Source organism: Sinocyclocheilus anshuiensis, unplaced genomic scaffold (genome assembly GCF_001515605.1).
Source record: "Sinocyclocheilus anshuiensis isolate Anshui unplaced genomic scaffold, SAMN03320099.WGS_v1.1 scaffold536, whole genome shotgun sequence".
NCBI classification, from domain to species: domain Eukaryota; kingdom Metazoa; phylum Chordata; class Actinopteri; order Cypriniformes; family Cyprinidae; genus Sinocyclocheilus; species Sinocyclocheilus anshuiensis.
The window spans coordinates 608,908-631,949 of NW_015557179.1; the positions used below are offsets into that span (position 1 = coordinate 608,908).

Sequence of the window (23,042 nt, forward strand, 5' to 3'; positions counted from 1 at the left end):
TAATAATAATTGACCCTCTAACACTAGCTCTGTCTATTCTATTTCTTTTCTATCTACTTTTTATTCTGTTTATTTATTATTAAAAAAAATGTATGAAAAACCTTGCTATGTGTACTGTGTTAGACTAACCGGGATTTGTCACAACACTTATATATTGTTGCTTTTTTGTCATGTTGATTGCTTCTATTACCCTCATTAAGTCGCTTTGGATACAAGTATCTGCTAAATAATTAAATGTAAATGCAATGTAATTATTACTTGGGTTTATGCATAAACATACCTAGTCACAAAAAATATTAAAGCTATCCCATGACTTTATATCACTTTTTTTCTTTTAACATTGTGAAGGGCTCACATTCTGTCCATTTTTGCTTTTGGCCTTCATAGACATTATTGTTTTTACATAAACAAATGGACAACTCTAAACTCAATTGTGTATTTCAGATGCATCACATCCCACAACATCATCAGCTGCAGAGAGAAACTGCCACTCAGTCACACCAAAATGATGGACTTAAAGGCATCATATAGGATTGTGAAGATATTTCACTGGAACTTTGTCTTCATCACATCTATTTTTTGTTTTTATTTTGTGTTTTACTACTTTATGTATGTATTCATGTTCAATGTCAACTGTCAACTGTTGTTAAGAGCACTGACATTATTGCTACAATTTCACGTCAATAAAAAAGTACCTGATTCACACAATATGTTGTTGCTGCTGTTATTGTTGTTGTTGTTATTTAATTTCACGTCAATAAAAAAGTAACTGATTCACACAATATGTTGTTGCTGCTGTTATTGTTGTTGTTATTTTAATGTAAATCCCCCTCCCCCGGATTTCCCCCCTGAATTACTGATTTCTTGGACTTCAGCCATCCAATTACACAGACTGTCAACACACTCTCGACAGGTAAATGATTTATTTCTTAAAATGTCTATTATTTTCAACTTTTAAACTGTAACTGGTTTCCTACCAATCATGTCTTTTTCTCTTTTTAGTTTAAGAGAACATGTAAGTGCGACCAGCTCTGTTCAGTTAAGGATACTTCTTTCCCCATCTCCACTAAATAGCAAAGATATTGAATTTATGGTCCATATTGTTAGATTTATTTATTTATTTTATTACTTGGGTTTATGCATAAACATAACATTGTGAAGTGCTCACATACTACTTTTGGCCTTCATAAACAATTGTTTTTACATAAACAAATGGAAGGAGGCACATTGTAACTCTAAACTCAATTGTGCATTTCAGATGCTGTCACATCCTACAACCTCGTCATCTGCAGAGAAAAACTGCCACTCAGTCACACCAAAATGACTCTGCCTGTGAAAACCCAGCTAAAGTCTTTTTTTGTGTATGTGTGTGTGTGTGTGTGTGTGTGTGTGTGTGTGTGTGATTTACTGTTTTACATAAAATCGTCCTTTATCATGTAAAGAACATTCTGTGAAAATGTAACCTTGATATCTTTAACATTGACTGAGTAAGGCCATGTCAAAGTTTGAAATCATATTTTGATGCTTGTTATCTCATAGTTAGATTTTGAGACTTTAGCCTGAATTTCACAGACAGGGTCACAAATACACATGATGGGCTTACAGGCATCAGGATTGTGAAAATACAGTATTTCACTAGAACTTGGGTCTTCATTACACTATTTTCTGTTTCTGTTTTTGTTTTACCTCTGTATTTATTTGTTGTTAAAATCACTGTCATTTTGCTACAATTTCACGTCATTAAATAAAATAAAAATACCTAATTGACACAACATGCTGTTGTTGTTGTTTTTATGAAAACCTTAATAGAAGCTATAAGATATTATAAGACCAGGCAGATAGAGGGGTATAAAAACAATAATAATAAATAATTTATTCAAATAATATTAATAAAACTAATATTAATAATATAAATATACTAATATTAATGAAAATAAACTATCATTAAAAAGGTTATTTATAGCACCATTAAGGTTCTATATAGCACTTTCAAAGCATGGTTCTTTATGGAACCCTATAAAATGGGTTCTATTTAGCACCAAAAAGGGCTCTGCTATTGTTACAAGCTGAAGAACCCTTTTCTGGTACTGTTTAGAACCATTTTTCTTAAGAGTGTAGAGCATATGGATCCTTATAGAGAGCCACTGGGAAAAATGTCCATGTACCACTGAAGGTTATATTTTGATTTTCTAATGAAATCTGTCAAAATCTAGTTTAAAACATGCCAAGTTATAAGAAATTCATGTTGGTTTCATACATTTCTGAGAACATATCATTTTCTACAAGGACTTTGACTCTAAAAATGTCAAATGGTTTAACCATCATTTCAAAAGTACTGTCATTTTCTTAAAAAAAAAAGTTTTCAAACATGTTTAAAGATTCATGCATATGGATACATTTTCTCAGGGTTACTCCATTTGACTGGAACAAAACGTGCCTTTTTTTTCTTTCTTTTCTTTATGTTGATTTCAATGCACTAACTTGCATTAGGCAGACAAAAGTTTTCACGTTTATTTAAATATTGTTTTCAAATAGAAATGTAAATAGCAACAAAGCCTCACTATTTATCTTAGAAATAATAACTAAAGATTATGACCCCTTGTCTCATTATCCAAAAAGTCTCCTTATCCAAAAAGTGTTCTTTACAAATTTTACCATGTCACTTTCATCAACAAAATGCTAAATTTACAAAAGCCCAAGCCTTCCTCAGATTTCTGATCAAGTTCAGTTAAATCTGCAGAGTGGCCATGAGCTGTAGACAAAGCTCTGGGACGATCATCATGAATGAATCTTATAACACCCCTGCAAACAGCCACATGCTGATCACCTACCCACTGCTTTGATAGTGTATCCTTTGGGCGACCTCAGCGCCCTGCGCATCCACGCTTCCCTCAACACCTCCAAGTTATTGGCATTGCCCTGGACGAGAAGCACGTAGTTCTCCAGCCATCCCTGGAAGGAAACTTCCGACACCGCTTTCACGAGTCTTTTATTCCAGAAGCTTCGCGAATTTTGCGATTTAAACTCCGCAAACACATCCTGTCCATTGGTGCTGCTCGCGCTGTATTTGCTGTCCTCGTCCCGGCAGAGAACAACAGCGAGCGACGCGGCTGACAGCTGGACCAAGCGGTGCTGTACAGACATTTCTGCCTTCAAATGAATCTCATTCTACATGTAGTTTTGGGAATAAGGCCTCATAATTCGGTTTGCCTAATCCAACGGCTGTAACGTCTCACATTTCTGGAGCGCAGGACGCCGCCCTGTGTGTCTCGAATCTGAATGTGTTCTTCGGTGTCTACGGGCTCCCAAGGCAACCGCCGCTACTGACGCAGGGGAGGGGAGGGGAGACGCAGCGAACCAATCAAAACGCTTCTTTAATTATATGGGCGTGTTCGCGTCTGAACTGCCATTGAAAAGAATCTACAGGTAGTAAACAAACCGTGCAGGGAAAAGAGGTGGTTAATGGGGCGTATTATGCAGAGATAAATGTGGAACCACTGTATCCATCTTCTCCAGTTTTCACCTGTATTCCCCGACAGGAATAATGGAGGTGGTAATCTGAACTGATCCATGTTTATTTTTTTTACTATAGCAGACTCACTTCAGTCAGGATGCGCTCACTTTCTTCGTCAAGTCTCAGTGCTGTCAAACGCAGGCTCGAGTTCGTGAAACGACTCTCTTCTGACACCATGTGGTGTTTCTTCTAGTGCAGTGTATCCGATAGACTACGTGCACGGAGAGTTATAACTCAGAACCACAGGTTTATTAGCTCCTGCTGCTAACCCACTCATGCATGGTACAGTCTCACTCGTCTGACCCAGTAACCCCCCACAGTCAACCCCTAGGTGGCCCTCTAGTGGAGTCAATATGCAATTACATCATAAATGCATATAACACTACACCACATCCCCCTTTTTTCACAGAAAACAATACAAGCTATAAACAGGATATATGAACACTGAATATAGATCTTAAAGTCCTCGTAACAGGAACATTTTCTTTCTTATTTATAGCAAACATCTTGTCCCATAAGCAGTTTACTATATCTTGCATTGTTTCATTCTTCCCATCTGGCTCAATAGACAGTGAGTTGTATACTTCTAAGGCCTCCTCTCCTAAAGCATTAAGGAGAATGGCAATTTTTACCTTTTCACTCTTTGAATCTGAACCTGTAGCAGTCATATAAATGTTGAACCGCTGTATCCATCTTCTCCAGTTTTCAACTGTATTCCCCTCCAAAAGATTCATGGAGGTGGTAATCTGAACTGATCCATGTTTATTTTTTACTATGGCAGACTCACTTCAGTCAGGACGTGCTCACTTTCTTCGTCAAGTCTCAGTGCTGTCAACCGCAGGCTCGAGTTCATGAAACGACTCTCTTCTGACACCATGTAGTGTTATATGCATTTATGATGTAATTGCATATAACACTACACCACATCATTAAACCACAACATCAAGTAAGTGTGATGATCAAACAATTTTGCTTCAGTTTCAGCAGCAAACAAGCCGCATTGGAGCTAATTTTTTATTCCAGTGAATATTTCAAGGCAGTTTGTATATTTTATATATATAAACAAAACATATTTTTCTTAAATATATACATGCATGTGTGTGTATTTATATATACATAATAAATATACACAGTACACACACATATGTAAACAAAAACTTGTATTTTGGATGCGATTAATCGTTTGACAGCACTACACAAAATACTTAAATATTTCCGCAATTATTGGCCAAAAATGTCACAGTATATGGAGTAAGTTGTCACAGTGGAACCTGCTTTTAACAGACTATTATAGACTAATGAGTAAAATCTAAACATAAAACAACTACAATAATTCATGAAACAGCACAAATGTAAAATATAACATAGAATATCGACCCAGTGCATTGATTTGGCCAATAAATATTTTAATTTATACATTTTATGAATTTATGACATTTAAAGTGTGAAAAGCAATAATTATTTTGCAACTTGTTACTGAGCTTTTGCAATATATGCTATTTGGGATTTTAGTTTAGAAGACAGATTTCACAAAATTATAATTTAAGAGGATTTTTAACAGTTTTAAACCCACTGCCAGAGAAAACACACATTTGCGTAAGTGGACTTTTGACTCAAAACCATGTACACTCTTAAAAATATAGGTTCTAAAAGATGGTTCGTGGTGATGCCATAAGGACAATTTTTGTTCCTCAAAGAACCCTTCAGTGAACAGTTAATAAATAATCATTTTTATCTTAACATTAAAATAACCTGAAGAACCTTTTTCTACTATAAAGAGTCTTTTGTGCATTTGAAATGATCCATGGGTGTAAAGGTTCTTCATGGAACCAATGCCAATAAAGAACCTTGATTTTTAATATTCTACTTATACATAGTTATATGTAGCTCTTATGAAATGTGACAACTAGTCTCTCCTATATCAACACTATCATCAGCAATGTGGTGAGTGTAAGAAGCATGAATGCTGAATACTGAGAGTAAAATTTCACAAACTACATAACAATTTTCTATAGGCAAACTGCTGTTTTGAAACCTGTACAAATTCAAGAAATAATTTTGATATCCGAAATCCTGTCCCGAGTTTAAACTCAAGCTTTGTCTCATGTATTAGACTGAAATCAAACTTGAATGTCTGGCATATGACAGACAGATCAAAAGGTGGCTGAAATGTATGTATGACCATAGGGCGAAGGTCTAGCAGTGGAACAGGATATTGTGTTTCCTTGGTGTATGTAAAGAATACATTCCCTCTTCCCACCATAAATCATTTTAAAGGTAAACATGCATGACCGCACACTCTTTGGAAGACTGCCATACAACGCATTTATAAAGACCCCTCCCAGTCCTCATGTTCAATGAATAAGACCTTGTGTCTTCATACATCTGTGTTTTAACATGAATCAAAGCATCTGTTCTGACCACAACCACATCAGGATTGGACATTTTCTTTGTATATATCCCGTTTCTCCAAAGTCAGTTTGATTCAAAGCTTTTTTTGCTCTGGCAAAGAATTCAACAGAACCATCAACATGCTGTTTTTAGGGAAAGCATATATTTCATAATGCATTAGGGTTTATTTTGAGCCAAGATGGTGTATATTTAATATATATTCCAAACACCCAGAAGTTTTCAAATTCTGTCTTCACAGATATCATTATCTTTTCAAATTTAGGTGTCCACAGGGGAATTAAATGGAGTAAATTAACACTAGAGCTAATGTACTGGTGAGTATTGTTGGTCTATTATTTAAACACACACACACACACACACACACACATTTGAATATCTTATTTAGTGTAGCCTATAGTTCGAAGTTAGAACATTTACAAATTGTGAAAATAAAGTTCTTAGAGCCATATTTTGTCCGTTTACTTGGCTTTGACAGTGATTTTTCTCTTTCAGACTGAAACATGACTCCTTCATTATGAGTGCACATGTACCCTTAAACACACACAAACACACACACACACACATTTGAATATCTTATTTAGTGTAGCCTATAGTTCGGAGTTAGAACATTTACAAATTGTGAAAATAAAGTTCTTAGAGCCATATTTTGTCCGTTTACTTGGCTTTGACAGTGATTTTTCTCTTTCAGACTGAAACATGACTCCTTCATTATGAGTGCACATGTACCCTCCTGCAGTAAACCGGATCAAAGACACACTTCACTGCTTCCTGTTAAAACTTTATGGTGTGAGCTGATGTATAAAAGGCAGTTAAGAATACCATTAGACGTCAGAGAAAAATCAATGTGGAATGCTGCATCAAAATGAGGTTTTGACTGAGCAATTTTGTGTGAGATTTTCTTTCAAACAACAAGGAAGAGATACCGTCAACACTGCTTATAAATATTGAAAGCATCCATATGACATACTAATACTATATAGAAATTAATAAAACACATTTTTTTCAGTTTTACAGAAATATGTTTATCACCCAGTGTCACGAATAGATTTTGCAACCCTTGACCAGACTTGCACTGTCCTGGGTGTCACTTTATTAAACCTGGCTAAAGGCCATTCCACTCTGTGTTGCATTTCCAGTAGCCACAGTCTTGATGTATCTACATTAGCATCCTACTAAATTTCGAGTAATGTCTTCTTTGCTGCTGTAAAGACCAAAAACAGAATCTGTTGGGCCATTGCTCCAAGTTTCATAGAATGGTCATCATTCAAACGGCATGGGCAGTGATCCAGAGAGACATTAAACCCAATCAGTTCTTCTAAAGCAAAACAAACTTGAGTCCATGAATCATTTAACACTGGATATTCCAAAAACGGATGATACACTGTACCAACCGTAGCATTTTAAGATACATTATAGTTAGGATTGGATGTTAAACCCATTCTGTATTGTCTGTATGGTGTAGCATAAACTCAGTGAGTGATTTTAAAATGGATAAGGTGGTGACTCCAGTTCAGACATTTTATGTTAAGAATGCATTATTTTGTTTTTGCTGGCCAGTAGACAGCCTAGTACACAGAATCTGGGGTTATATACGCCTTTTCAAATTGTATCTTGGTATGGCTGTAGATTAATTATTTTAGAATATCAGTGTCAGTCAATGTTTATGTGACATGCAAGACATTGAAAAATGATAATCTGGGGAAAATATAAATCAATATGCCAATTCTATTGTGATTTTATCTCAATATTTAATCATGGGTCAAGTTCAATTTAGCTCAAAGACGCCACAGACGTATGTGCTGTCAGATACAGACAGCAGTCCAGTGCTACACAAAATTCTTCCCAACTGTGAGGGGCTGTTATACAAACATATGCCTGAACACAGTGATGTTCACAGTAGAGTGAGAATTTGAACCCAAGCGCTAGGGTAATTGTAGGGTGTACAGCAAGACGGGAACACACACAGGCTCCACTGCAGGTGCACTTAATAATGTCTATTATTAGGGGTTTACATAGTGTATTGAATGTTTGGGATGATCGAAAAGTTATATCCCATATCAGCTGTCACCTCATAACTAGTGTCCGGTCATTGACTTCCATTTGCTTTAATGAATTTTTTTTTTTTTTAAATCACCGCCGCAAGGAAAAATCAGCCTTTCAAATGCCTTGTAAAAACCAACTTCAAAGGTAGCATGTATTAGAGCTTACTTAGGTGAATGCTGGCATGTTAAAAGACTCCTGCTGCTTCCAGTGACCCTGCACCAGGGTGACTATGCATCCATGCAGGAACTGCCTCCCTTGGAATTCCTGTTCTGTGTTAGTGCCTGCTTTTCACATCAATGAGGGTGATATCCGGGTCAGTGCAGAGTGAGATTACACTAAAATGCACAGACGTCTTATTTAAATATTATGCGCTCCAAACACATTTTAATGTGGTTAGACAAGGTAGATATCAATATACTGTGCTTTGTCTCAAACCTTTGCTTCATTTTAAGCTGACAAACCATACCAATCATACATTAAAAGTTTGGTGTCAGTAATTTTTTTTATTGAAATGAATACTTCTATTCAGTGAGAACACATTAAACTGATCAAAATTGTCAGTGAAGACATGTATAATGTTTATAAAGATATCTGTTTCTTTTCATCGAATAATCCTGAAAACAATGCATCACAGTTTCCACAAAAGTATTAAGCCGCACAAATGTTTTCAACATTGATAATAATGATAATAAAATGATTCTTGAACATCAAATCAGCATATTAGGATCATTTCTGAAGGATCATGTGACACTGAAGACTGGAGTAATGACTACTGAAAATTAGGCTTTACCATCACAGGAATAAATTACATTTGAAAATATATTAAAATAGAAAAGGTTTATTTTAAGTTGTAATAATATTCCACAATATTATTGTTTTTACTGTATTTTGATCAAATAACTGTAGCCTTGGTGAGCACAAGAGACTTCTGGTAATGTATATCTTCATTGTTGATATTGGGTTTATATTGCACAGAATGGCTTCCTTTGGACTGTTTAGACTGAGAAATGGTCAGTGACGCTCAAAATCGGCCTAGCGACTAGCAGGAAAGGAGATGTGTTTTCCTGTGTTTGTTTCCATTGTTGCCTGGTTTATAGACTGAAACATGCATGCCGGAAAAGTTATTGTAAATAACACATACTTTGTGGTTGGTTCCACAAAGTATGTTTTATACAATCTACTGTATCTCCTTACCATATTATGGCATCAGACCATAATGTTAAATATAAAACATACAATACTTAAACTAATGAAATGAAGGACTGTTAACTAATACACTTACCTCTGAGAGGGTATTAGAACAAGCAATCAAGGTACCTCAAAGCCCATGTCCGCCATGTAGACAACACAGGGGTGTGGTGTTCCCACTGGGAGATGCCAAACAGCCAGTCAAACACAAGCGCACAGGTTTCTCACACTGTAACCCAGTATTCCCTTGCCTTAGAGCCAGGAAAAAGGATAATTTCCTCAACAACTGCTCCACTTTGCCTGTCCCTGGGGTTGTCCAGCTGACTAAGAACTGAATGCAAGCACCTCTCAAACACTGGAGGGCCTGGCAGCTGATATAATGCCACTGACACAGATGCCCTTCAATGGTCAAAAGACTTAAAGCATCACGTAAGAGGGTGGTTTTCATGTTGGTTTGACTGTTATGTGGAAGATCAAGTGAAGGAATAAGGAGAAGCAGATCCCTGTTTAAAGGTGGGTAGTGCAAAGTATGAGAATGGCGCATGAGAATGGTCCATACCACGTCAGAAATATGAAAAATACAAGATCTTATTACATGTATTTCTATATTTCTCACAGCACAAGTGTGTCACATTCTCAGATTGCATCAGCGTTCCTTTTTAGTGGTGCCACTCCTCATGCTTCACTCAAAAACCAAACATGCGAACTGTGTAGTCTGATTTACAAATTAATTACTTTTATAAGTCATTTTTGAATGAATCATTCAAAAAGGCGTGCGAACTTTGAGATTTCCCAGTGATCCAAATATATCACTGAATGAACTCACCGAGTGGCTACTGAATCAAAAAATGACTCACTTTCCATGTATCTGAATCATTACTTCAATATAGCCATTAGGCTGCATGGCCATCCATCCATTTATATAGCTCACCCCTATGAATAAACATGTAATAATATTCATAAGCAGGCATGCCAAATGTAATATTATGACCACAGAAAATGTTAACTAAATATACATACAGTATTTCACATCACGCTTGCATTATGAAAGCTCCCAAAGGTGTACTGTAGACAGAACAATTAGACAAGGATGGAGCTGGTAAGATTTTTTAAATGTTCTTGAAAAAAAGTCTCTTATGCTCGTTAAAGATGCATTTATTTAAAATATACAGTAAAAACAATAATATTGTGAAATATTATTACAATTCAAAATAACTGTTTTGTATTTTAATATATTTTAAAATATGTTTTATTTAATAATAATTTATCCCTGTGATGCAAAGCTGAATTTACAGCAGTCATTACTCCAGTCTTCAGTGTCACATAGTCTACCAGAAATCATTCATTTGAAATAAAAATACAGTAAAATCAATAATATTGTGAAATATTATTACAATTCAAAATAACTGTTTTGTATTTTAATATATTTTAAAATATGTTTTATTTAATAATAATTTATCCCTGTGATGCAAAGCTGAATTTACAGCAGTCATTACTCCAGTCTTCAGTGTCACATAGTCTACCAGAAATCATTCATTTGAAATAAAAAAATATTTGTCTTTAGTGTCACGTTTGATCAAGTAAATGCCTCCTTGCTGAATAAAAGTACTAATTTCTTACTGACCCCAAACTTTTGAACAGTATTGTACATGTCAGCAAACACTATTCATAGACTTCCTACTTCAGAATTTCTGAGGCCACAAAGTCAATTCTATTTCCACGAAGTCAAGCAAATAATAATGAAAACAGAGAAGCACGACATGTTATGAAAAGCTATCACAAGGTCTCCAGAGACCACATTCCATTGTCATGATAATTACACCTTAGCACAAGTGACTTGTTGAAGGCGTTGAGACTTTGAGCAGAGTGAAAATGAAAAGTGTGATAGTGTGAGGAGGAGGAGGAGGAGGAGGAGCAGAGGGGCTCGGACAAAGTGTGGGGTCTTCTGAAACAAAGCTATGTGCGAAAACGGGGAGGGGATGGTGAATGTCAGCACAGACACACACAGTTCAGACAGAGATGAGGGGATAACGGGTCTGACCCCAGATAAAGGGGAAACATTAGCCTCTATATGCCACCCAGGAATGGCAGACAACAGGAGCCTTCCAGAAACAAAAGGAGAAATGGTGAAACATCGAACGATCAACACCTCCACTGGTCGTTTTAATACACAGGTCAACATTGGCTGTAAGAAAGTCACTGTTTTGTCCTGAAATCAGGAAAATGAGAAGGCCTTGCTGTTTAGAGAGGTGATTGTTAGATGAGGGGAGAGTCGTAACATAATCTCTCCTCTAATGCTGATATAACAGATGCAACCAACTCTCCACCCAGAAAAGAAAAAGCACTGCAGCTTGAATTCAAATAAGCTGATTGTTCATGGGTCCGGTGTGAGAGTGTTGCCCAGCCCTCTGAAGGAAAGAGAAGCTGATTGTCCCGTGGCTCTTTAGTGTATGTGTTACCCAGACTGCAGGGGGAAGGTGGGGGCACAAAGGCCCTCTGTCTTAGGGAAGGAGTGGGTTTACCTGCACCGGCTCTGATTTCACTACACCGCCTGCTCCTGCTGCTGCAGCTGGCCTGCCGAGTGACACTGGGCCAGATACAGTGTCTTTTCAATGTGGAAATCATATGAGAGATAGATGCTAAACCTGTGTGTCTGGTGCTCATGTTCTAATGGTTTTTAAAATCACGTCATGCAGTGAGATTTTACTTTACTTTTTACTTTTAATCATTTAGCAGACGCTTTTATCCAAAGCGACTTACAAATAAGAAAAAGTAATTAAAACTAAAAGCTAAAACTCTATAAATACTATACATATGTATATATACACATTTAATAAAATAAAATAAATAAAATAAAAATGACAAATGCATACAACAACATTTCAAAACTAAACATTTAAATGAAAACAAAAAAAAATAAAGCTAAAAACAATTCAAAATATAACTAAAATTAAAATAAATAACAAATACAAATAATACAAATCAAACGACTTGTTCAGTAATCCTAAAAAATAACACTGTCACACTTACATGCTAAAAAACAACTTACTTACACATAGTAAGAAATGGTTATACGAACTGAAACAGAAGTGAAACAAGTAATAGGAAAGAGGAGAAATAAAATGCGATACTTATCCTTTGCCGGTGTCCCTGCCCGGTAGAGTCGATGGTCTTTACGCTCTTCGGTCTTCACATGAGGAGGCCTTCACACGACCGCAGCCGCGGTAAACTAAGCTTTTTTGTTAATTCATTTAACAAAACTCAAATTTAATTCAGCTGGACACACTTTCCTGCTTATCACAACAAATGGCCAAGCAAAGCGCACGACACTGACAAGGTACACGATACAGTACGAGACCAAGCGCGATTTCAGCACGTCTCCTAAACAAAACAAGCGTTTCCTAGCAGCGACACTGAGACACGAAAACGGTTAGATTTAAGATCTGGTTTGTTGTTAAAGTGTCTGTAGACAGGCCCTCTGCTGAGTAATTCACTAAAATATTGTTTGTAATTATTGTAATCTGCTTAAAGGAACACTCCACTATTTTTGAAAATAGGCTCATTTTCCAACTCCCCTAGAGTTAAACAATTGAGTTTTACCGTTTTCGAATCCATTCAGCTGATCTCTGGGTCTGGCGGTAGCACTTTTAGCTGTAGCTTAGCATAGATCATTGAATCTGATTAGACCGTTAGCATCTCGCTCAAAAATGACCATTCCGGCTAATAATCAAAGAACTTTTGATTATTAAAAGTTCCCCCCCCCTTCCCCACCCCCAGATTTTGCAAAAGGATCAAGTTGGTCACACAAATTTGCAGTGTTGACCAACAGAAAGGTACTTGGTTTGAAATTCACTTCTGTGTAAGCAGTGTTTCAAATATTGCTACATGATTGACAATAGACAATGGACCTTTTTCGCCCGCAAAAATTTCACCAAAATGTCGCTAATGTGACCACACCTTTAGACTAGACTTAAATTGACATGTTATGATGTGCTGGATCTTATCATTCCCATTCAGTAGATATTTGTGGGCATTAAGTTCTGCATACAGAGGTTTTTAACCAAACACGAAAGCAGTAAATGCCATGTGATGAATCACTCTGGAGCTGCAGGAAAATGATATTCCTGGCCATTGTGGCCCACATTTTGGTGATGTAATGCCGCATAGACTCTTGTAGTTGAAGTCCACTGAGGTTGTTTGACCGTTGCGCTTAGGTCTTTTGAACTTTAAAAAAAATATGCCTGCATTTTCTTCCATTACACTGCATCTTGTGTAAGTGCAAAACCGCTTTCTATCCTAATGGCCCCCAATAGTGCTTTAGGTCCATATAATAATAATAATAAGAAGAATAAACTAAGACTGCACCCAAAATCACATACTATCTGAGTATGTACATCTTTTGAATACACCTTTTTCTTTTTTTATTATATTTCACCTACTATATATCAGCAAAACCTCAACACCTTTTCAGTTCACTTTTTTTGGCATGGGCAATGCAGCGACAAAAGAATCTTTCACATCCGTCCTATAAGATAAGCAGATTGTCACTGTCTTTTAAGGTAAAAGACAGTGTTGTCCACTAGAAAACCACTGCTACTACAGTGCTGGTAGAAATACACCAAATGCAATGCATTTCACTCTATTCAGGTAAATTTATCCTGCAAACTAAAATCATGGAAACACTTTGCACACGGTTACAATAAATTCAACAAAGTCTGTGAGAAGAATATTTGTTTATTAAACCCATTGCTTGTTTTTCCTCTTAAAAAGTGCATGCATAATCCCTCTAGATCAAACAAATGTTGCCATCTACTGGGAAAAAATGTCATTGCAAAGTTCCCAAAACCCCTGTAAATTCCTAACAAATGGGGGAAATTAAAAATTCAACTGAATGAAATTTTAAAACGAAGCACTTTTATTTCTTCTCTTTTACCAGGAAAAACATACAGTACATCCAGAATAGAAAAATAATATGCACTTTACCAGGTTTGGCTCTTTTCCACTCAGCAGAAACCACCCACTGTAATCATTCTTATCTTTAGTGGGCCAACAACAGGAAAAACATAAAAAAGAAAAGAATTCACTGCCTGCCAACAATTCCAGCGTAACAAACTACTGGAAAACACACAGTATCCGACTCACACTATTCTGACACATTACAATCACTCTGATATGAAGTACCCAGGACTCAGAATGGACATGAGCAGCTCAGTCCGATCAAGCCTGTGCATCTTTAACAGGGTAACTGCCTTGGTTTTATTTGAAATGACGAAGAACATGGCCCCATTCACACAAAGCTACCCTGGTAGGATTACACGGAGATCACAGAACAAAGCATCAAGATCAAAAAAAAAAAAAGTCCGCAAGAATATTATTCGGGAATCAAGCTAATATGCATGCGCTAATTAAGATGCATGCACAGATGTGACCAAAACAAACAAAAGACTTTGAACAAAATGTGTTTTTCGATCACTGTTTGTCATGGAACAATGAAAGAGATCAGAAAGCAGCTTCACATAGGTCCTAATAAAATCCTAATGGCTGTTTCTAACATTTGATTTAAACATAAATAACTCTTATTGCTAAATAAACTTTGCTAATAACTCACGTACTGGCACAAGTCATTATTTCAACAATGAAATATGCTGATATAGCAACACATGTTAAAATGACTAGCAACTTTTGAAAATGAAAAAAGGCCAAAAACAAGCTTAAATGGATTAACCAAAAGCGTGTACATAATTCAAACAAATTATTTAAACTTCAACTTAAGCGTAATAATTTGATTCTGAAGAATTCAGAGAATTATTTTTCAAAACCAAAGAATTATTTTTAAACATGGAATTATGAGGAAAATTAGAGTTTACCTCCAGTCATTAAAACTTTGTACACAGAATGCAAAAAAGATCAAATAAAATTAGCTTCAGAATTGTGTGAGTTTTAAGCTTATTAACACATTTGAAGAGAGATTAGATGTGGATGAGCTGGAGAGGGACGTTCACTCATCTGAGCCATTAGCTTGAGTTTTTTGGTCACTGTCATCTGAAGGGTCACCCTGCATCAAAAACAAACCACTTACTACACATGATTTATTTTACTACATTTCACACAGTGATGAAACAAATAAAGGTTCATACTTGTGAAAAAACGCCCTGTATCTCCTTCATGATGGTGTCGAGGCTGGACACTGTGCTGTGGAGCTGTTGTTCATAGCTGCCCTTCTGCTGGTCTGAGGCTCTCAGGTTGTTCTCTGTCTCTCTGAGATTGTTCTTCACCTCCTCCATCTCCCTCTGAAGGCTGCGGGTTGCTGCTTCTAGCTCTGCTATATGCTTTGAGTCCTCCTCTACAAAACAAAAAGATTTGATTAGCAAATGTAATTGTATTGAGAGTAGAAAAATGTATTGTTTATCAGTTAATGGTAACCATTACAACTGGACAAGGGAAATGTAAATGGCTCCGATGACACTGACTTTACCATATCACTGACATCCTTGTTCAAATACACAATGAAAATAAGACACAGGGTTCCCACTCTTTCATGAACACCAGATTCAAGGACTTTTTAAAGCACTATTTATTTAATTTCAAGCACCTATCAAATTCACACCCCAGCATATGTAGCATCATGAAAGACCTGTTACAGTACTTAACATTTCACTTACACTTAACATTTACATTAAAATTTTCAGAATAAAGAGGTTTTGAATGTGTAGGTTTCATCAATTTAGACCACTTTGAGCAGATGTGTTCAAAGGAATTTAATTAAATCAAGTCAATGGAGTTCACACTGGTAATATTCAAATACAATTTCTCAAACATTAATAAAAATATATATTCTTGCATCAAACTGGTTTTTGCTGTAATTCTTGTAAAAGATTTAAATTTGAGAGAATTTATCAATTTTTAAATTAATAAAAAGTGGTTAAACAGGGCTCTACGCGTACTTTTCTTTTAAAATGTAAAAAAATTTAGGAGCACAGTCAAACATTTCAGGAGCACCTTCTAATCAATAATCAAAAATTCTGATCAAATATTAGCCTTCCAATTTTACGAGATGATATTTGACTCCTTAAAGTGATTTACAGGGAATTTAGTTTTTACACCTTTGTAATGGCATTTTTCTAACTTTAGTCAGTCGCACTGGTGCTCCTAAATATTTTTTTTCAAAGTTGCATGCAGTAATTTTCATTCGCAAATGCACTGCTTCTCCATTGGATCATGCAGGGCTGCGCTAGTTTTTTTCTCGCGCTACCCTATCTCAACCCCCAATCATTAGCGCAGTTTCGTTTTGTCTTTGACAGCGCATATAGGACAATTTTTGAAATAGCACCATTCTACTAAACAAAATGTATTTCAAATTTAATTCAAGCACTTTCAAGGACTTATATTTGTTTTCAAGTACTTTCCAGGCCTTGAATCCATACGTCTGATATTCAAGTACTTTCAAGAAGCGTGGGAACCCTGAAGACAGATGAGGTTGTTACCCATTTTAACGTCCTGCTGCATGAGCTTCTGCTCAATTTCCTCTCGGGTTTTCTCACTCTTCTCCAGCTTCTGCATCATGCTTCCCACATCCACCATGGATCCCTTGTAGACGATTAGGCTAGATGACTCGCCGCTGTCCTGTAGTAGTAGTAGTAGTAGTCTAATTAGAACATCATCATCATTATTATAACAATAATAATAAACACATTCATATTCATATTCTAAAGTAATATAATTACTAGTAATATACACACACATAATTTGTACAACTTTAAATGTATTATTATGAACTAATATTAACATTAAATCAGATAATAAATTATTACTATTAAAATATATCATTATTATAATTACTATAATACATTTATAATATTATATGTAATATTAGTATTAGTCAATATAATTAAATTAAATAGAATTTTTAAAAAAGCATGGAGAAAAATTCAGTTTTTCCAAAAAAAAAAAACGTAATATTTTAGGATCATAATGAGTTAATTCATGGAACTTACAGACTCCTTAAACCTTCCCAAGTAACAACTAAACGCACAACACTACACCGAAGCAGCACCTGAGCTCTGGAGAGATGCAAGCCCAGCGTGTACATGATCTCCTCCAAGTCTTTCTCCAGCAGGTAGCCGCAGTGACTCTGGTCGAAGTACACAAAGGCCATCAGCAGATCCTTGTTAAACGTCACCATCTGTTTTTTCTTCTCATCCTATAGACAGATTGAAATAATAAAGCATTCCACTCCACTCAGTATTAGAAAGATTTTGTGCTGCAAAAGGAGATGTTGTTGACTCACTTTATCTTTAGATGACCTCTCTTTGGATTTCCGTTCATCTCGCCGGTCATCTCTTCTGTCTCTGCCATTAGAGTCTTCATCATCTTTATCTGAGCAGCACAAAGAATCAGTTTCTGGATCAAAACTGATCAAAAGTGTGTTTGAGGATTCAGGTGCAAACAGTGTGACCCCTACCATCATCATCATAGTCGTCTGCGTCTTCTGCCTCCAGTGGGTCATATTCATCAGCGTTGTTGTTGCTGCTGCCGTCTTCATTATCATCATCATCTTTGGATTCTTCTCTCTTAATACCTTTCTCCTCATCCTTTACCCAGAAGATATTAAAATGTCCATATATATTAAAAAAAGCTTTAAAAAACGCATTCATTTGAACAAATCACAATGCTTAAGCATTTAACGGACATCTGAATAAATCAAAGAATCTATCAAAACAGTCCCCACACTTTCTGACCAATCAGTGTCATTCTCCCATGACTTTTCCAGTTGTTCGTGATGCCAAATAAACATTTTCATGAAAAATAAATTAAGCGTAAAACCAGGTGTAACTACAATCACTAATCAATATTCACTATGGAAATTTCCATGACTTTTTAAGCTTTTAATAATTTCCATGACTCTTCCAGGACAAAGCTTTAAAATGTCCTGATATTTCAAGGTTTTTCATGGTCGTAGGAACTCTTTTGAAGTATTTCCCCCACCTTCCTCTTCTCATCCTCCTCTCTCATTCTCTTTGTGGCCGGCTCTCCGTTTTCTTCATCCTTCTCCTTCTTTACGTCCCTCCGGTCTGCCTCTTTTTTAGCTTTCTCTTTTTTATCTTTCCTCTCATCCTTGCTCGGAAGAGAACTGAGTGTTTTGTAGATCCTGTAGCCAAAGTCTCGTTGAAGCATCTCATTGAATAATTCAGCAAACAAAGACACCTGAAACAGATGCCAAAAGACCAGTGTTATTTAGTATCACTGGAAAACTGCTATAGCTTTTATTAATTATGCTATAGCTTTTGTATTTAATATTTTTAATTTTAAGTTAGAAGTTTAGTAATTTTTTTTGTTTGTTTTTTACTTAAGTTTTAGTTATTTTAGTATATAAAGTTAAACTAAATGAAAAAATTAAATGCTGACATGGCAACTGTTTTTCTTGAATGTTTTAATTCAAGCAACGAAAATGTTTATGGTTTTAGTTTTAATTGTGTATGAATAGTTTTTGAATGTTAAGTCCCTCCTTTCTCTGCAAAAGGCAACTATTTACAAAAGTGTATCTGAAACCAGAATATTGTAATTATATCAGGCGAAGTCAAGCAAAGTGTCCTAAAACTGTAGTTTATAGGTGAATTGTTAATTTAAAAAATCTTTAATATGCACAAACATGTTGTTTCACCTCTCTGCAGTGATCCTCACCTCAAAGGAGTGCTCTTTATTATCCTCGAGTCTGTAGTCCAGCAGCACACTCAAGGACATGATGCTGCAGTCGAATTTGCCATTCTTGGCAGCCCAGTTGGGGTGGACGATAATGGTGGGCTCATCTGGCAGAACATAACGTCTCTCTCTGCGCTGACGTTCCTGCTCCTCCTGTCGCTTTCGCTCCTCTTCCTAGAGGGAAACATTTTTTTTCCACGTCTGTATGCGATTGATCAGACAGGCTCTCTATAAAAGCAGGATCCTCTGATCTTCTCTCACCTCTCGGTCATCCTCCAGTCTGCAGGACTCATCCTCCTCCACACTAGGAGGTTCAGGCTTCTCCGGCTCCTTGGACTCCTCTACCTGCTCCTCCACCTTCAGCTGTTTGGTGAGGCGAGCAATCAGCTGTGACTTCAGCCCTTTAGAGCTCAGTGTACGGCTCTCCAACTCCTTACGCAAGTCATTGACCTGTGTGCAAATTGGTTTTATCAGCCCTTTAAACGCTCATCTGCTAGCTTGTTGTGCTGTTCTCCTACTCATTTCTATGGCTTTTCCAGTTGATTAAAGTGTTTTTTTTATTTTTTTTATAATTTTATACAGATTACTGGGGCACTTTTCCATTTCTATGCCAGGGACCACTCTTTGAAACTATGATTATACTTTATAGTGCACAAATGTCCTAAATAACTATTATTGGACAGATTTATGATGTAAACGCTGGTCTGCGAGCAAGGTTTTCTCTACACAAGCACACAAATAACTTAAAGAAAAGAAAAATGGCAAAATGTGCAATGTTTAATGTTTAGTGTTAGAAAAGACTACTTTAAAATTACTGCAACAATGAACCAAAAAAATCTAATCAAATATCAAATGGATACTTTATATCAAACACAATACAGTTCAGTTTTTTGTTTTAGATTTAAATAGTTTTCTTTTATGCTCACCAAGGCTGCATTTATTTAAACAAATTACAGTAAAAACTGTAATATTGTGAAATATTATAACGGTTTAAAATGACTCCAGTTTTCAGTGTCACATGATGCTTCAGGAATCATTCTAATATGCTGATTTAATGCAGGACACATTGCTTATTATCATCAATGTCAAAAACAGTTGTGCTTCTTAATATTTTTGTGTAAAATGTGATAGTTTTTTCCCCCCAGAATTCTTTAGTGAGTTTAAAAGAGCAGCATTTAGTTTAATTAGTTGTAATAATTTAAAAGTCTTTACGGTCACATTTGATAAAGTTAATGTGTCTTTGCTCGTTAATAAACTATATTTTCATTCCAAAAATGACTACTGAATGGTGGTGTACACTGTTCAAAGGGGTATATATATTTTTGTCCAAAACAATTGCTCAACCATTAAGTGTCTAGGTAACACTTTACAATAAGGTTCATCACAAGGGAAGTCGTGGCCTAATGGTTAGGGTTCGAGTGTCGTACCGGCAGGGAATGTAGGTGGGGGGAGTGAATGTACAGTGCTCTCTCCCACCTTCAATACCACGACTGAGGTGCCCTTGAGCAAGGCACCGAACCCCCAACTGCTCCCCGGGTGCCGCAGCATAAATGGCTGCGCACTGCTCCGGGTGTGTGTTCACGGTGTGTGTGTGTTCACTGCTGTGTGTGTGCACTTAGGATGGGATAAATGCAGAGCACTAATTCCAAGTATGGGTCACCATACTTGGCCAAATGTCACGTCAATGTCACGTCAATGTCATTAGTTAACAGTAATAGTTAACAAGAACTAAGCAAGAAGCTTAGTTCTACAGCTTTTATTGATCTTAGTTAATGTTAATATCAACATTTACTAATACATTATTAAAATCAAAAGTTGTATTTGTAAACAATAGTTAATGCACTGTGAACTAACATTAACAAACAATGAACAACAGACAATGAACTAATGTTAGTATTTTCATTAAGTAACATTAACAAAGATGAATAAATACTGTAACAAATGTATTGCTCATTGTTAGTTCATGTTAGTTAATACATTAACTAATGTTAACAAATGACACCTTATTGTAAAGTGTTACAAGTGTCTGTAAAAAAAAAAAAAAGGGTGTGAATAAACTAAAAACTATTGGTTATTTTAAAAAAGGACAAGTCTTCTATACCTCAGCATACTAAAGAACATCAACTTTAAAGCATTTTATTGGGTATGTAAAGGGTATGAAGATCCCATGAAATAAAATATAGAGAATATTGATGTAAAATAATGACAGTTCAGTCTGTAGCAGAGGGAATTGCTTGTGCTTGTGGGAATCTCACCTTCATGGATTTCGGATCAAGCTTAGCCCAGTGAGTTGGCGTCATGACTTCCTTTGAATCAACTTCGTCCTTATCCTCCTCCTCCTATGCACATTATGTGAAAGAGAGGAAGAGAGAAAAGACAACAGCATGTTAGCACACCACTCTCAGACTCAAAGAAGTTTTCTGAAACAAAAGCTGATCCGTGCAAGAAGCAAGGTCACAACTGTCTCTCATTGTCTCCTCCTACTGAGCTCTTGATTGGGTTAAAAAAAAATATCCACTGCTAGGATACACGGAAGCTCTCTAGCTTTCAGAAACAGATCCATATCCCACTCATCAGCCAATAAATGCCAGTTCTGTGGAATACAAAAAGATAATCAATGACAGTGGGTTCAAGAGATGGACATGGGACAGATGCACTCAGAGAAGGTCTCCAAACCTTACGTCTACATTTATTGCTGCCTTTTTTGGCCCACGTATACTCTTTAGCTTGTTTTCTTAAACACCTAGCCAGAACTGTCCTCGGATAAACAATCTCCCTGGAAAAATCACATCCACAAAGGGTCTAGACACAGTCCAATCAGAGAACAGTGTCAATAAAAAAAAATAAATAAAATAAAAAATAAATAAATAAATAAAAAGAGACAGACAGGAAACAGAACTCAGAGAGAGTTCGGCAGATATTGAACAGGTAAACAAAACAATCTAAAAACACACAAACATCATAAACACAACTGGCTCTCCAGATTCCAGCATTTATTTCCCAATTGGTCTCATTGGTTCAAGCTTTACACAAAAAAAAAAAAAAAAAGAGACAGACAAGAAACAGAACTCAGAGAGAGTTCGGCAGATATTGAACAGGTAAACAAAACAATCTAAAAACACACAAACATCATAAACACAACTGGCTCTCCAGATTCCAGCATTTATTTCCCAATTGGTCTCATTGGTTCAAGCTTTACAGAGAATTTTCCGATAGGATTTGTTGAAATTAAACAGGAAATTTAGAGTTATTAATCACGGCCGTCAATCATGCATTTGACAGAGCTGGAAGCCGTTTTACCAGTTGACAGGTGTCATAAAGTAGGACCTAAGCTCTTCCGCTGTGTGTGAGACTGCGTGACAGAGGGAGAGCAGGAGGAAATGGGGTGGAGGGTCAGGGATGAGACAGGGATGAGAGGAAGGGATGGTAAAAGTGGGTTCTGTATGATGCCTGTGATACTTGTCTGTTTCTTTCTGTGTTTTGAGTGTTTTGTTTGTCTATTCCTGTGCCTGTGAGAAGCGGAAATGAGAAGAGAGAGATTAGCGTTCAGTGCCTGTTCTCCATCAGCCTCCTTCCGTTCAGCCACGAGTTTCTCTGCCAGCTGCTCCTTGAGTCCACGGGACAGGCCCTCCCACTCTGAGCGGGTAGGAAGACAATGCCAAACATCCGGGAGAAATAAAACCACTGTCTCCACATGTGCGGGGACTGTCCGCCCTTTGTGAGTCTCCTCAGGGCGGTGATAGCGTATCTCTGCAAAACGATACCTGTCGCAAAGGAAGAAGCGCGTTGGAAAGAAACATTCTGTGAGACATCACCCATTTCCCCCAACACACACACACACGTACACAGACACAAAGCTCTGACCCCTTCGACCCCCCGAATGAGACGCGTATGAGAAAATACAGTCTGCAGAACTCCATGGGGGGTTTCTCAGGATGAACGGCAGCCACGCATCAGGGAGGTCGACAGACAGTATCGACAGCTAAACTCAAAACGACGAAGACCCCGCCCCCCTGCACCCATCAATCTGAACCCGTTGCTCGTGAAAGATAGCTTACGAACCCCGGGGGTGTGAGAGAAGGACAGATTCAGACACAGTGAAAGCAAGTTAAATATGTAAGATATTTAACACAAGGCAAAGGTCAGAGAGAACAGAAAGTAACAATGGCGGTGGCGGCGACTCCTC

General features: G+C 36.8%; 2 protein-coding genes across 2 annotated transcripts in view; both read right to left on the minus strand.

Annotated features, from left to right (window-relative positions):
* Positions 1 to 3,338, minus strand: part of LOC107678608 (storkhead-box protein 1-like) — an 18,906-nt gene extending 15,568 nt beyond the window's left edge. Inside the window, exon 1 of the mRNA XM_016473951.1 lies at positions 2,832 to 3,338. Coding sequence (XP_016329437.1) covers positions 2,832 to 3,144 — 313 coding nt within the window. The 5' untranslated portion in view covers positions 3,145 to 3,338. The remainder of the gene's footprint in view (positions 1 to 2,831) is intronic.
* A 10,540-nt stretch (positions 3,339 to 13,878) lies between these two features.
* Positions 13,879 to 23,042, minus strand: part of LOC107678563 (cell division cycle and apoptosis regulator protein 1-like) — a 31,244-nt gene continuing 22,080 nt past the window's right edge. Inside the window, exons 14-24 of the mRNA XM_016473866.1 lie at positions 22,410 to 22,620; positions 21,112 to 21,195; positions 19,118 to 19,306; positions 18,839 to 19,030; positions 18,143 to 18,361; positions 17,619 to 17,748; positions 17,445 to 17,533; positions 17,186 to 17,357; positions 16,642 to 16,911; positions 15,295 to 15,500; positions 13,879 to 15,212 (exon numbers count right to left, since the gene is read on the minus strand). Of these exons, the coding sequence (XP_016329352.1) occupies positions 15,156 to 15,212; positions 15,295 to 15,500; positions 16,642 to 16,911; positions 17,186 to 17,357; positions 17,445 to 17,533; positions 17,619 to 17,748; positions 18,143 to 18,361; positions 18,839 to 19,030; positions 19,118 to 19,306; positions 21,112 to 21,195; positions 22,410 to 22,620 (1,819 nt within the window). The 3' untranslated portion in view covers positions 13,879 to 15,155. The remainder of the gene's footprint in view (positions 15,213 to 15,294; positions 15,501 to 16,641; positions 16,912 to 17,185; positions 17,358 to 17,444; positions 17,534 to 17,618; positions 17,749 to 18,142; positions 18,362 to 18,838; positions 19,031 to 19,117; positions 19,307 to 21,111; positions 21,196 to 22,409; positions 22,621 to 23,042) is intronic.